This window comes from Hypomesus transpacificus, chromosome 4, assembly GCF_021917145.1.
Source record: "Hypomesus transpacificus isolate Combined female chromosome 4, fHypTra1, whole genome shotgun sequence".
NCBI lineage: Eukaryota > Metazoa > Chordata > Actinopteri > Osmeriformes > Osmeridae > Hypomesus > Hypomesus transpacificus.
The window spans coordinates 4,224,826-4,239,142 of NC_061063.1; the positions used below are offsets into that span (position 1 = coordinate 4,224,826).

The window sequence follows — 14,317 nt, forward strand, 5'->3', positions numbered from 1 at the left end:
GCAGAGACTGATAGGCCGACGGGCAGACAACGGAACGGATGGAGAAAAGAGAAAGAGAGGGAAAGAATAGAGTGGTGAAGTTAGAGAGGCTGACACTGGGGCCATGGAGACATGGGTCAAATAGAGTGTCTGGCTGATGGGCAGGCGGGCAGCATAGAGCAGGCTTCACATGCAGCTCAACGTGCTGCCATCCCCATCCTTTCCCTGCACAGCCCCAGGAGCTAGACAGACAGAGAGAGAGAGAGAGAGAGAGAGAGAGAGAGAGAGAGAGAGAGAGAGAGAGAGAGAGAGAGAGAGAGAGAGAGAGAGAGAGAGAGAGAGAGAGAGAGCATAAGTGAAGGGCATGAAACAAAGAGCAAGGCAGATGGTGAGAGTACAGAGGAGTACACTAGTTGAGCATGGCTTGGAAATTCATGGCATACTAGATAGACTGTGAATCAGATGTGATCCACTGTTGTTAATCCGAGGCCAGATAAACTCTCAACCCCCTGTCGAGTACGCCAAACATGTTGCCTTTCAGAGCGTTGGCCCTCTATTCAGAAGAGAGGACTGTGACCAAAACATTTCTCTCAACTGACCTCTTAATCCTCTCTTTCCCCAGAGATGTCTGGAAGGTACCACTGTGACACGACAAGAGGGGTGTAGGCAAATTATAACAGGGGATTGTATGTAAATTAGATTAATGATGGACCTGCCTGTTTGAACGGTTCAGCCTCAGTGAGGGAAGTGTTATTTATTATCCACAATGATGTAAAAAAAATCTGTCCTTCTGGTGAAAGCCCCCCCCCCCCTTCCTCCTCCCTCCGACTGGAGCTCAGCTCGCCAGTGACTTCATCCTTTGTCCAGAGCCTGATCACAAGGCTGTGAACACACCCGGCATCCTTGCTCTTAACACTGTAATTGAGCACCTGTAATCAAGATGTTACTGTCGCTATACATTTGAGCAATTGAAATGGTGTTGTTGCACTGTAGTATCATTGTAGTATTGTAACACACGATCGTCTTATTTTTGTTCACAGCTTCTGTTAGTTGCGGTGTAGTTACTTTGCAGTGTAGTTAGTAAGTGCAGACTATTCTTTGACTTGTGTATTCTGATCTTTGATCTTCTACTGTACTTTCCACTTCCTACTTCTACATCACTTTGGATTAATGAATAAATTGTGAATGTAAACACAAGCCCCGGACCAGCTGCATCAGCCATGTGCCAACGGGGCGGAGACTGGCAGCGTCAGCTCGGCATCACCCACTGGGATGGCATATCTCTCTGCCCAGAAGCTCTCTTTTAGACAGCCTCAGCATGATATCACTCTGTCACACTCGGTTCAGAATGAGCTTGACTCATTTTTACACAAACCTTTAACAGCGGATACAGTCCATGCATGTTCTTATTTTGTTTCTAAAGTGCACTGATTGTAGACATATGACTGCCAGGACTGCCAAATTTGAAAAATACACCTGCATGATTCACTGATTGTTCAAATCCATAGTTAATCTAAATTGAGAACATTACAGAGCTCAAGATTGCCTGACACTATTAGCACTATTAGCACAGAGCTAATAGTGTCATATGGCAGCCAGTGTAATATGTTCACAGATGGGATTAGGATAATCCAGAACGGTCCTTGTACACAGCTCAACACTGCTGCAACCTGCATTTCCTGTGTACAGAGATATGGAGAGGACATGGTGTCTGCTGGGTGTGGCAGAGAGGGCAGTGATGCCATCAGATAGCAGGATTACATACCATGTGGATGCCAGACGGCAGACATCTAGCTGGTTTTAGTATTAAATTGGATGTTGGTACATTGATGTCAGATTAGCACCCAGATTGGGATTACCAGTCAATGTTACGGTAATACACAAACTAGGGGTTGTGTTTGTCCCAGTCAAAAAACGGCTCCTGCTTTGTGAGCTGTATTGTTTGAAGATATTCAGGTAGGCCAGTCAACCCATGCTGAGTGGATAACGCTGAAGAAAAGATTATATCTGTAGTCCAGTTACAATCATTATCTATGAGTGGTTATCTATCCCTCTCTTCTCTGCCAATACTCCTGTGGTGGCTTTTCTGCCACCAACTCTCCCTCCCTCCCTCCCTCCCTCCCTCCCTCCCTCCCTCCCTCCCTCCCTCCCTCCCTCCCTCCCTCCCTCCCTCCCTCCCTCCCTCCCTCCCTCCCTCCCTCTCTCTCTCCCCTCCCTCCCTCCCTCCCTCCCTCCCTCCCTCCCTCTCTCCCTCCCTCCCTCCCTCCCTCCCTCCCTCTCTCCCTCCCTCCCCTCCTTCTCTCTTTGTTTGTCTGTCCCTGCCCTGACATCATGGCCCCAGGGGGACCCAAGGACGGTAACAAGCCCTGATTCAGCAACAGTCTTATACCCCACCCCCATACCCAAACATTTAGTTGTCGCTGTCTGTTCTGCAAATCTTGTAAATCTGTAAACAATTCTCTCTCTGTATTTGTCATTCTCGCTCTTCCCTTGTTCATCAATGCCCCCCTGCCCCCTTACATTATCTCTGACTCACACTCTTTTGTGCCCACCTCCCCTCTCTTCCACCACCAAAAAATGAAGTATATCAATATTATTCTAAACAAAGACACAGTGTGATACATACTCCTATTTCCTATTTGTGTTTCAAGATACTTCCTCAAAATGTCAACAGGGGTAAAGGCAATGTGACTGTATTATCTGTGAAATATATATAGACAAACGTATGTTCTACATAAAGACTTACATTTGGAAACATTTACAAATCCGACTACACAGTTGTAGACCCAAGTTTTTGCTTCCATAGTAAATATTTTAGCTTTCCCAGGCTTGAAAATGCTTTTGAGTCTGAGCAGGTTTTATAGCCCCAAAACACATTCATTATTAGTGCTAGCTCATTGCAATATTCATGTCCTCATTTAAAATATTAGCGAAGTTATTAATGTTTTACTCTATAGGCTTTATCTCTAAAGATCAGAGGCCATACCATAGGGGCACACTACAGTCCAGGAATTGCCCCCTCTCAGTGGAGAAACGCTGCAGTGTTATCTTAGCCCCACAAAGACAGACCAGCCTGTTACTGAGAAAGGAATTCCATCTGTTGTTCCTCATTAGGCGCCTAGCCTGTTATCTGTCTGACGCTGAGGAGGAGTCAAGGTTCAAGGGGAGGAGTCGATTTGGGGAGGGTAGGGAAGACAGGGCCACCCAAAGGAACATCAACAAGGACACGCCCTGACCCTGGAGGTGTGAGGGAGGCAGGGTGAGGAGTGAGGGAGGGTAAGGGGTGATACAGGGCACGGAGGGAGAGAGGGTGAGGTGGGTTTGAGAGAAGTGAGGATTGAGGGACAGTGTGAGCCATGAGAGAGAGGGATGCAATATAAAAAGTGATTGAGAGGGTGATAGCAACCGTAGCATCAATCATATATTACCTCAAATGTGTCATATTGAATGGGCCACTCTCTCTTTTTTCTATTTCATTCAATTATTGTAAATGCATGGAATTTCCACAGAATACTTTCCTATCAGGAGAAGTAATCAAGTCTGTAATTCGTCTGAATCTAGCTCCAAACCTTGATGGAAAAAGACCACAGTATTTGTGTTTGTGTTTACCGAAACTTGCAGATTGCTCACACACACACAGATGCACTCACACACATATACACAAACATAACACACAGACACACACACAGTTAGTAGGACTGAGGGAGGGGGTTGGGAGGTAGAAACCACTTCTCAACAGCCTGCGGCCTCCTAGGGAGGAAAGGGGGTTATCATGTAATGGTGGATTACATAAAACACAACAGTTAGTGTCTCTATTGATTTACATACAATTGACAATTTAAATGTAAAAACCAATAGGCTAAATCATGATTTTACATACTGTAAGTACAGTATGTTTCAGTAACTGTTACATGCATAGATCAATGAAGCATTTCATTGGATGAGAGTATCACATATGTTCTTTGAGTGTCAATTTCTCATTTAGTCAATACCTGAAATGTATCTCTATAAATGTCATCTAAGTATATCGATGTCATGTGGTGGTTGTGAATAACAAATGTTCCCACACTGCCTGCACATCCGTCATCCCCTTTCCTGTTCTCTCTCAGTTTTCTTTCTCTCTCACAGCCAAACATGATGTCCTATCCTGGTCGTAACAAGACAAACCAACGACAGCACAGCCTCCTAGGACTGCCTCATGCCCAGTCCTGAGAGGCTCCTCAGTGAAGAGTCTCCCTGCCTCTGAGGACGGGGGATCAAACAGCCCATGCTGTGTTTGTGAGGAGCAATAGTGAGCCATAGAAAATGGGTCATCGTCCCAGCTCCAGCCACAGCACATACAGTCATGCTTGAGTGCTTCTGAAAGAGAGCTGGCCTCCCTTTTGATCAAAAACATGCTGCCTTTAGATCAGCTGCAGCTCGTGTGTGTGTGTGGGTGTGTTGAGTGTGTTTGTGTGTGTGAATGTATTCACCCTCCCTCACAATGGTAGCGCTGCAGGAACCCATAAAACAATAACAACCCTGAGTTCCAGTTCATGTCTTAGATCTCCAAGCTCCACCACAGCCAATTAGTTAATCTAAGAGATATATGTTTGATGCCACTGTGTGTGTGTGTATATTGTATTTCCACACTGTGGTCGAAATGCAATCACTCAATCAATCATTTCAAAGGAATCTGCGATTTTTGACTCTTCTTAGACACATATCTTTCCAAGAAGTACTGTATATCTCTTGTATTTTTGGGGGTTTGGGTTGTTTTGGTTTGAACACCATAGTCTCCCTATAGCATAGGAAGACTTCCAGCATCTTGACCTGGATAAAAAAAGCTATTACTTTCATCTTTGACACATGGGGCGATATGTGACAAGGAAAATCATCTCCAAAGGATGATCACACACACCCGTACACAGACACTCGCACACAAACAAATAACTTCATCCGGCCCCCCAAAAGATCCCCTGGCAAACACAATTCACATCTGCCTGCACTGGTGGCATTAGGGACAATATTAGCGAAGTTATTAATGTTTTACTCTATAGGCTCTATAGACAGGAGGCCTTCCCTCCTGCAACACAGCTCCATCCATCTTATCTGCCCATCTTTGTCTTGTGGAGGACCAGTGGACTGGTCAGTGGAAGAGACTGAAGCTGGCAGGCAGTCAGCACCATCTGTTCCTTCTCTCCAGGGCACCGGCTCAGATCCATTCCCTGACTAAATGTGGTGAGGGTGGCAGACCAGCCTGCAGGTCCTTGTTTATTGAGAAAATAACAAATACAGTGCCCTCCAAAAGTATTGGAACAGTGAGGCGAATTCCTTTATTTTTGCTGTAGACTGAAAACATTTGGGCTTGACATCAAATAATGAACGTGAGACCAGAGATCAACGTTTCAGCTTTTATTTCCAGGTATTTACATCAGGATCTGATGCACAACTAAGAAAATATCACATTTTGTTTGAATCCACCCATTTGTCATGTGATCAAAAGTATTGGAACAGATATATTTAAAACATATTTAAGTGAATAAGACTTAATATTTAGTTGCAAATCCTTTGCTTTCAATAACTGCAGCAAGTCTGTGACCCATTGACGTCACCAAACTTTTGCATTCTTCCTTTTTGATGCTTTCCCAGGCTTTCACTGCAGCCTCTTTCAGTTGTTGTTTGTTTTGTGGGGTTCCTCCCTTCAGTCTCCTCTTAAGCAGGTAAAATGCATGCTCTGTAGGGTTTAAGTCTGGAGATTGACTTGGCCAGTCTAATACCTTCCATTTCTTGCCCCTGATGAATTCATTTGTTGTTTTGGCAGTGTGTTTTGGGTCGTTATCTTGCTGCATGATGAAGGCTCTGCCAATCAGTTTGGTTGCATCTTTCCTTAAATTGGCAGACAAAATGTTTCTGTAGACTTCCGAGTTCATTTTGCTGCTGCCATCATGTGTTACATCCTCAATGAAGATTAATGAGCCCGTCCCAGAAGAAGCCATGCAAGCCCAAGCCATGACATTACCTCCACCGTGTTTCACAGATGAGCTTGTGTGTTTGGGATCATGAGCAGTTCCTTTCTTTCTCCAAACTTTAGCCTTTCCATCACTTTGGTAAAAGTTAATCTTTGTCTCATCAGTCCATAAAACTTTGTCCCAGAATTTTTGAGGTTCATCTCTGTACTTTTTGGCAAATTCCAGCCTGGCCTTCCTATTCTTCTTGCTAATGAGTGGTTTGCATCTTCTGGTGTAGCCCTTGTACTTTTGTTCATGAAGTCTTCTGCGAACAGTAGATAGTGATACCTTCACTCCTGCCATCTGGAGGTTGTTGCTGATCTCACTAACAGTTGTTTTAGGGTCTTTCTTTACAGCTCTTACAATGTTTCTGTCATCAACTGCTGATGTTTTCCTTGGTCTACCTGTTCGACGTCTGTTACTTAGTACACCAGTAGTTTTCTTCTTCTTCAGGACATTCCAAATGGTTGTACTGGCTATGGCCAATGTTTCTGCAATGGCTCTGATTGATTTTCCATCTTCTCTAAGACTCACAATTGCTTGTTTTTCACCCAAAGACAGCGCTCTGGTTTTCATGTTGTTTTCACCTCTGAATACAGTCTGCATAGACAAAACCTATCTTACCCAATCTGAACCTGAGTGTAGACATTCAGTGGTATTTATTGATTGAATAATGTATGTAATAGGACACACCTGGGCAACAAAACACACCTGTCAGTCACATGTTCCAATACTTTTGCTCACGTGACAAATGGGTGGGTTCGAACAAAAAGGTGATATTTTCTAATTTGTGCATCAGATCCTGATGTAAATACCTGGAAATAAAAGCTGAAACGTTGATCTCTGGTTTCACATTCATCGTTTGATGTCAAGCCCAAATGTTTTCAGTCTACAGCAAAAATAAAGGAATTGGCCTCACTGTTCCAATACTTTTGGAGGGCACTGTATATATTTTTAGCATTTAACGGAAATATAATTGGGACTGATTTTGCTGGCTTGCTTTGTCACTTCTATGTAAAAACTGTGCCAGATACCATAGCCTAACAGACAACGACATGGAGAGAATGTCTGTAATGTTAGATGACTCAGCTTTTGTAGGGCATTAAGTGGCTAACAGGCTATCTGCAGTCAAATCAATGAGCACTGACTACATTGGTCTGCCAACAGGGCAGTACTGATATAGTACCTAATACCTGACGAAACATCTCTGTTTCAATGCCTTGCTAAACTGTAACCGGTTGATTGGAATTGAGATAGACATGCAAACATACCCAATAACAACAGCAAAAGCAGATCTAAATATAAACCCAGGAACTTTTTTTCATATTCAGAGCTGAAAATGGCTGAGCTCATACATGAAAATGGAGGATAAGCAACCCATAAGGAGGAAGTTAAAGGAAACACTGATGTCCTAACATTATAGTCTTCATTACCTGAAAGACCGTCAGGTAGTGGGGGATGTGACACAGTCACACTGACCATCTTGGGGACCATATGGGCACCCATGTGAAACACGGATGTCCTGGATATACGGATGTATTGCTGGAACAGAAATCACTCATGCAATACCTAGTTCCCATTGAGTATTGACTGGGTAGAAGAGGGGTGACACAGAGCAGACAAATTGGCTGTGGATATCTCCTTAACTGTTCAGTGTGTTTCATTTTTAATATGAGATGAGATCAATACTTAAGTTTTAATTTCTCTTCTCTACATTCAGTACACAACTCCCTTATAGTGGTTGTGCATACACCCCCCACCCCCCCACCTCCCCTGCTATGCTGTGAGTTGTTGCTGTTCTCGTGCCAAGGCACTATCCCCGTCAGGATTTGCATCCCCTGGCCGCAGGAGATGGGTACACCCAGAGAAGCGAAGTTTAACCATAGACTTGAGTTTAACTGCTGCACTTCGAATTCACCTCTTAAATGGAACAAATAGCGACGTGGAAGACTCAACAGTGTTTTCCATAGTATCAAGGGACTCATTTATCTAGATAAATACGTTTATTTGTGGAGACGTCTGCTCTTTTCTAGCCAAACTTACAGAGGGGATAAACATTATATCAGGCCGTTTTTTCACCTGATATAATGTGTGTACCTCCTCCCCTAACATGCAACGGGTCTGTCCTGCCATCATGTATGTTATTTTCTGTGTTCTTTTGGTAACAATAAACAACATGAGATCATATGGAGATGTCTGCTCTTTTCTAGCAAAAGTTACAGAGGGGATACACATTATATCAGGCCGTTTTTTCACCTGATATAATGTGTATCCCCTCTGTAACTTCTGTGTTCATTGACAGACCCTGTGCATGTTAACGGAGGGGTACACATTATATTAGGCTGATATAATGTCCCCTGATTCCCCTCTGTAACTTTTGCTAGAAAAGAGCAGACATCTCCACACATAAACGTATTTAAGAGCAGACTTCTCCAAACATAAACGTATTTATGTAGATAAATGAGTCCCTTGTTACTATGGAAAACCCTGTCGAGTCTTCCACGTCGCTATTTGTTCCATTTAAAAGGGGAGTTAGTGCAGTAGCAGTTAAACTCCGCTTCTCTGAGTGCACGCGCGCTCCCGCGGCCAGGGGATGCAGATCCTGGTGGGATAAGTGCCTTGGCACAACACCGGCGTGCACGTGCAGAAACATGACCCAGCAGCACACTATACTAACAGTATTTTTGACAAAATTCTTTGTCCTGTGTTTTATTATGATCATAATCATGATCAACTAATCAGAAAATCGTTCAATGATCATGAAAAATCTAATTAGCATATTGATGATGTGTTCACTTCATAAATGGTGATGCATTGCTTTCCCCTACACGAAAGTAGATAAGCTGCTTTTATTAGTAAAAAGTATCGGTATTGGGATTGGCAATACTGGCCCTGTATTTACTTACCAAATGTTGCAGTATCGCATACCCGTATTATGCCATATTGGAGTCTTAATAATAAATAGTCTGTCAATTCAGGCATCAGGTGCAGATTTTGTTTGATAAACGTCTATCTGTATAGCAATCCAAAACAATAGCCTATCAACAAAGTGTTGCAATCAAGTAGGCCTACATAGGGGAGAAACAATGTGATTTAGCCTACTAAAGCCACAAACCAAATGCTTTCCTAATATTTTCTATGATGATCAAATCTTCTTGAGGGAGGGATGCCACTATCGCACGTGTATCTCGGTAATATGTCTAGAAAGACAGAAAACTACAATTACCAGGAGGAAAGGAGGGGTGTTAAGTAGCCAATGAATTTACTGGATTTTTAATGACGACATACATTTGGTCTTTTTATGCGCGAATTTGCCATGCTCTAGCAGAATTCACAGGGAACCTTGCTGAAGAGAAGTCCGTCTTTTTTCCTGAGAAGGTGGGTGTCATAGTTTAGCTTTCTCATATTTTATTATGAAACACAAACCACTGTATCTTATGTTTTCGTTTTTGTGAAGTTGGTTGGAAACTTCGCTTAGTATGAAAATGTTTACCTCAGACTTTTTTACATTTAACTACTGAAACGTTAGCTAGCGTCGTTCGTGTACTTTGATGTGCTTCTGTTTTTTTAACCTGATAGCAAGCACGTTGGCTACCCTTCATTATCTCTTTCTGGAGATATTTTATTTATTTAACTTAAAAAAATGATTCACACGTTAAATGACTTGAGGTTGCCGAGGTATACTGTCACTCCAATATCTTAATCAAGCAGGTAGAAATAAAGGCTCAATGGCTCGCGGATGTTACCTCTGTTTTGCTTGGATTTGCAATTGGGTGGTTGATTGGCTTTCACTGTTTATAGCTACCACGAGTGCATTGAGCGTGTATCTTGCCACTGTTTGGATTGCTCGATCGTGGAATACTAACTATTATTGGGTTTAGCTTTGCCAGGAGCATTTTACACGTAAAACGGGCGGAGCTGTTCAGCACGCGCTCATGCTGCCCTTTGTTTGCAGCTGCTCTCATCAGATTGACATAATCAAATGCTGCTTTGTTTCACCCTGTAACCAATTTTCCCGACTGTTTTAAATTGTTAACCCGCTACACAATAAACTGAAAGCAATGTTTAGTGGGACATTCAGTGGTCAAGTTGTTACATCTATAGAAATGCATCCATTTCAAGTTGTGACTTTTGAATTTATTAGTCTGCCTTAACTCATTGTAGGTAGCTGCGTTTGTGATGGCATCTAAGTAATTCAACGACAACCTTTGAGTTCATCCGGTAAACCACATCTGGCATTTCCGTCTACATAAACTGTTTAGCGCGCCTTTTTAGGGTTCAGTAACCCACACCCTTGTATTGTGCTGCGCTCTGCGGTAATTGGTGCGCTGCACAGTTAACTAGTGCTCACTTTCGGCCTACAATCTTTTTTGTAGGCCACACCCACTGCTGCGTGTGGGAGCGACAACTTCGGAACTTCATAGCCTTTTGTCTCAGTGACTACCTGTACGTGACTGAATCGTCGTGGCAATGCCCTTATTTAAACTTTATTGGTTGAACTGTAACCTTGCTACAGTTCCAAGTGGTCTACAAGCAACAATTTCATTTCATGCAGCAATTTTTGAATATCAATGCATTGTAATGAGTTGCATGGGTGGTTTTGCTGTTCATGTTGGCCTAAAGAGGGCGTAAGAGGAATGTTTGGCCTGGAATGTTGCTAGCACTAGAGGGTGCTGCTGTTCACTGTCAAATGTCTGCCAGCATGCTGGTTATTAATGGAAGGGAGGTGGGTGTACCACTTGCTAACATGATGTTCTGCTTCCCTTCACAGGTATTTTAGTCCTCTAGAAATGGCAGCCTCCGGAGGTGAGCTGTCCCATTTAGCTGTTTTGTCCATTTCAAGACTTTTATCCTACCAATCTTTAGTCCTAACTGGTCTGTGGTCTACTGTCTTCAGACATTCAGATTAAGGAGCTGGACAAGCGGGCCTCTGGCCAGGCCTTTGAGGTGATCCTGGCTCCCCCGGCACCAGATGCCAGGGTAGATTTCCCTCTGTCCCCTCCCAAGAAGAAGGACCTCTCGCTGGAGGAGATCCAGAGGAAGCTGGAAGCTGCAGAGGAGAGACGCAAGGTACGCAGGTTGCACACGCCATCTTGTCTTGGTACTCAAGTCCTTGATTTTAGCATGTGTAAAGTGGGTCTTATTAATGCGAGGCCCTGAATGCTTGTCTCCACTGGTGTCTGTCAAGTAGTCCTGTTATAGCAGTATGCAAAGGTTTTGGAGCACTAAACGGTCTTCTCCTTTTAGTCTCATGAAGCCGAGGTTCTGAAGCACCTGGCTGAGAAACGGGAGCATGAAAGGGTGGTGCAACAGAAAGCTCTGGAGGAGAACAATAACTTCAGCAAGCTGGCCGAGGAGAAACTGAACCAGAAGATGGAGGCCAACAAAGAGAACCGCACCGCGCTCAAGGCAGCGATGGAGGAGAAGTTCAAGGAGAAGGTACGTTTTTGCGTTTTTACGTTTTTGAGTTATGACTATAAATGTCCAATAGAACACCACACTAATCTTTTGTGTTCCACAGGATAAGAAACTGGAGGAGGTTCGAAAGAACAAAGAAACCAAAGAGGGCGCCTCAGAAGACTGAGCTGTGCGAGGAGGGGGTTGTACAGGGGTTTTTGTATCCAAAGATTTATTTTCAGTTTGATGGCCAGTATTTGTGTTCTGCCCACCTTAAGAAAAAGCAAAAAATATATTAAAAAACACTGAATATTCCAATGCTCTGTAGTCTACCTGCAATGTGTTTGTTGCTTAACCATTTAGGATATGTAGCTTGTGGCTTCAGTTAATGATTAGCTGTGAGTACTTTTCCTGTATGGAAGCATGTGTCTATGCATAGGTAAACTTATCTATTCCATAGTGTGCTTTTGGAAATGTGTGCCTGAGTCTCACCGGTTCATGGCACTGAATGAGCCCAGTTTGTTCATCTGGATACAGTCATCAGTGTCATGCTGCTTTTACTGCCCTGGACCAATCTTACTCAGAAGTCCTTACTGCTGTGGCCATGTTCTGCATTTGTAAAGATGGATTTGTCTCAAAGCACTTCATGAGTTGTAAGACCATAGAAGGATTTTGCTACACCTGTAAATGGATGTCATCTTTGAAACCATAAAGGGGGGTCTACACAAGCAATATACTGACATCTCCATTGAGGTTGTAACTAGTTGACTTGGAACTGTTGTACTGACAAATAAAGTTTAGTAAACTTGAATGTGGTTGTTTTGTATTATATTAACCTGCAAGACCTGAGTTGTGGTATATTGTGCTTTGGTTAGGTAAGCTGAGCAGGATCAATAAAATCCCCTTGACATGACATGGATGCTGTATTAGTGCCATGTAACAGATGATGTAATGGTTTTGGGACTGAAATACAGCAGTGCACTTTGCCACATCTATGGGTGGGGTTCTCAGTGCTCATCCACAAGTCTTGGGACTTGGGCACCATCTTGTGGTCATTAGGGTGAGAAATGCAATGGCACTTTGCTCACAGATCATTAAATGTAGGGTCAGTCATGGTGCCACACCTTAAGCCTTATAGGCACTCAGTGCTTTAAGGGCACTTGTCAGCCTTGTTGGTGGACATGAGCAGGATCAGATCATCTCTTAGTTGTCGGCCCACATCTATGTTGTGCTCCAGTCTGTTATGGGATCAACGTTGTAGCCTTTGACATCACTTATCTAACCACTCTGCTGCTAGACCAAACTCCTGAGTTTAACATTGTTTTGTCTTTCATTAATTCCTGAGCACTGATGCCACTTGTGCTAGGGTTTGGATTTGTTGTCTTATTGCAATATCATGCTGATTCTGGAAATCATTCTCCATCTATTGAATACAAAGGTAGCCAGGAGACAAAATGTTAGAATTGCAATATATATGTCTTATGCTTGCAAGCAGAGAACTGGCTAACTCCTACACTGTCTCTGAGCTGCAGCTCAGTGACTTCCTTCCGGAGCATGTGTTCTCTGGCATGAGACCACCGTGGGAAGTTGGCACACATTGTTCCAGTTCCATTATTTATGCAAGCAAAGGTAGCCTTGATCTGACATGATACACAAACATTGGTTTTCTCAATCGGTTCCCAATCTTCAGCCCATAAATGACCCAACAACAACATTTGACCCCTCAGCAGCTGGGCCAGGCATATTTGTACATTTGCACAGTGATAATAGTCAATCTTAATACATTTCCACAGCATTTCTTGTTCCAAGCATATCTATCATAACATTTATATTACAATGGTCACGAGATCCCTCCAAGCCTGTGCTATGCCAATGTCACAATCTCTCCAGTCCAGTCCAGACTTTAGCTAAAAATGGCCGAATAAATAGGTTAGCCACTAGATGGCAATGTTGCACTAATCTACAACCCCACAGTTCCTCTCGCTGTCTTTCTCACTCTCTCTTTTCTCTTCATACTGACCAGAGAAACAGTGAAAGACCATAAGGTCATGCATTTCAGAGTTAATTTGTCCCAACAGCACATTTATAATCCTGTTACGATGTTCTGATATTGTTCTGGATTCTAATTAACTTCATAGGAAATACTGTAAATCCATAATGTACAGAGAAACACAGCTAATTGTTCAATGTTTCTATCATGTTAATCACTTGTCTTTTTTCGTTTGTTAGGTTTAACAAGCAAAGACAGGAACAGATGACACAGAGACAGACAGGCGACTTGCTCTGTATCGTCTTGCGCATACAGCATGCAGCAGCAGCCCGGTCTATCCTGACACCATCTTAATGAAAACGTCTGAGAGTAAACACCAAATAGGACAGAGATAAACCTACAGGCAAAAGCTAAAGGCTAGACGGTGACTGGAGATGAGAGCCGGATGGGAGACTTGGGCAAATGGTGTGCAGGTGGTAGCAGGGTCAAAGAAACAATATCTGAGAGGTAGATGAGTGGAGGAGAGAGTGGATGGGAAGATGTGAGAGGGTAATGGGAGAACAGATGAGGGGCGATGATGACTGAAGAAGTTCAATTGGAAATGGAGCAGAGAGTGAGGTAGTGCTGTTAGCAGTTGTTGGGTCTCTCAAGGATATAGTGAGCCCATAAAAAAAAGGTTTCCTGGTAGAATTAGTGTTATGTGGTTTGCTACAACTGTGCTAAATCACTGACCAAGGTCAGACAATTTACCGTGTTAGTTTACAGTTGTGGTGGATACTGGTGCTTTCTGTATATGTCTGTCTGTGGTCCCAGAGTTTGTTTTGTTGCACTGGAGGTTGTTTCCTGCAACTGAAGACGATGCGTGGAAATATATAAATGTAATTTCTTTCATCTCATCGAAACACAAATAATCTCTGACTTCTGTAAGGATATTATGTTTCTCAGCACAGTCAATAGACAT

General features: G+C 43.2%; 1 protein-coding gene across 1 annotated transcript; it reads left to right on the forward strand.

The window, feature by feature from the left end:
• The first annotated feature begins 9,294 nt into the window (after positions 1 to 9,294).
• LOC124467556 (stathmin-like) lies at positions 9,295 to 12,177 on the forward strand. The gene is made up of 5 exons (XM_047019865.1): positions 9,295 to 9,347; positions 10,741 to 10,775; positions 10,867 to 11,039; positions 11,217 to 11,408; positions 11,491 to 12,177. Exons 2-5 carry the CDS (start codon positions 10,760 to 10,762, stop codon positions 11,551 to 11,553), a joined length of 444 nt encoding a protein of 147 aa, XP_046875821.1. The 5' UTR covers positions 9,295 to 9,347; positions 10,741 to 10,759; the 3' UTR covers positions 11,554 to 12,177.
• Positions 12,178 to 14,317: the final 2,140 nt, after the last annotated feature.

Coding starts and splice junctions, on each gene's coding strand:
- LOC124467556 (XM_047019865.1), top strand. Junction 11,040..11,216: donor CTGCAGAGGAGAGACGCAAG/GTACGCAGGTTG, acceptor TTCTCCTTTTAG/TCTCATGAAGCCGAGGTTCT. Junction 11,409..11,490: donor AGGAGAAGTTCAAGGAGAAG/GTACGTTTTTGC, acceptor TGTGTTCCACAG/GATAAGAAACTGGAGGAGGT.